The following is a 1,388-nucleotide window of genomic DNA, read 5'->3' as shown; positions in this document are numbered from 1 at the left end:
GCATTCTATGACCCCTTTAGGAGTAAAATATACTCATTCCATTGGCAGATCATCTTATTTACCTACTCAAATTAAGGGTAATTGCACTTAATTTAAGAAATGTTTACTTATTTTAAGATGCAATCAATGAAATGGGTTCTGTTCTGACGCCATCAGAACCTTCTGACCCTGTTGGTTTGTCTTCCTCAGTGTACAAGAAGGACCAGAAGGGAAAGAAGGAGGTGAGCGAGCAGAAGCGCAAAGACAAGGAGAAGAAGAACGACTCTGAGAACGACAAGAGCAGAGAGGATGAGGAGGAGGAGGAGCAGCGCATGGAGGAGCCTGAGGAGGAAGCTGACGAGGAGGAGGTGGAGAACTGAGGAAGCAGGAGCACAGCTGTGCCCTCTCTCTTCTAACATGAGGAGGAACCTTAAACATCTCCAGAACCTGGACTGGAGCTTCTTCACTTCAATTTATTCAGATTTGTCTGCAGTTTAACTTTGGTTCTGTTTCATAAAAAAACACCTTTAATATTAAATGGATGGAGGTTCTCCATGCAGGTCAGAACAGCTGATATTTTTGATCCGTTTGTACTTTTTTAGATATAACTGCTGAAATCTTTCAATAAAGTGTTTTGTATAAAAATAAAGCCGAGTTTTTAAGATTTCGAGGTGCAGCTCCAGTTGGACACAATGCATCCAGAAGGTTCTGCTGTTAGAATCTGCAGAAGTTGATGGAACCAAAGACCTTGTTTGTCAAATAAGCCAAGATCAACGACCAGCATAAATACCCCATTTACACTACCCTTGAAAAAACCGTGCCGAGACCGGTCCGAGCTCAGTAACTGAGATAGTTTATCGTGTGTAAATGGAAAGCAAACTAAACCGGACCGAGCTAGACACAACCGGACCGAGCTAACTGCAGACCAGTTCCAGAGGTGGGCTCGGCTCGGTTTTTCCCTGGCTCGGTTCTCTGATAACAAGAGCGCATGAGCAGAACGCGTCATTTCCGTCTGGCTGCACATCGCGATTCACACTCCATTCCAGTAGTTGGCGGTAATGCCCCTCCGGAAACAAGAAGAAGAACAACTTCTTCTTCAACTGTAAACAACAATTGAAATCTTCCCCACGCAACATTTTAATAACACCGAAGTACAGCAATAATAATCAAGCATAACTTTCTGAATGTGACGGGCACCGCCATTTTGATTTGCTTGATTCCCTTCTTCTTCTTCGTCTTCTTCTTGTGTTTTATGGCGGTTGGCAAACAACTTTTGGTGCATTACCGCTAGGGATGCACGATATTGGGATTTTGACCGATATCCAATATGCCGATATTTTAAAACTCATGTAGCCGATAACCGATATCGATACCGATGTTAAAGCTGGACAAAAATAAGTAGTCATTGA

General features: G+C 43.0%; 1 protein-coding gene across 1 annotated transcript in view; it reads left to right on the top strand.

The window, feature by feature from the left end:
- Nucleotides 1-501, top strand: part of pole3 (polymerase (DNA directed), epsilon 3, accessory subunit) — a 7,211-nt gene extending 6,710 nt beyond the window's left edge. The window contains exon 4 of the mRNA XM_015375195.1: nt 190-501. Within this exon, the coding sequence (XP_015230681.1) occupies nt 190-359 (170 nt within the window). The 3' untranslated portion in view covers nt 360-501. The remainder of the gene's footprint in view (nt 1-189) is intronic.
- Nucleotides 502-1,388: the final 887 nt, after the last annotated feature.

This window comes from Cyprinodon variegatus, unplaced genomic scaffold, assembly GCF_000732505.1.
Source record: "Cyprinodon variegatus isolate N-32 unplaced genomic scaffold, C_variegatus-1.0 Scaffold114, whole genome shotgun sequence".
Classification (NCBI taxonomy): Eukaryota; Metazoa; Chordata; class Actinopteri; order Cyprinodontiformes; family Cyprinodontidae; genus Cyprinodon; species Cyprinodon variegatus.
Note: the sequence above shows the minus strand (reverse complement) of the source record. Positions and strands in the feature narration are given on the sequence as shown.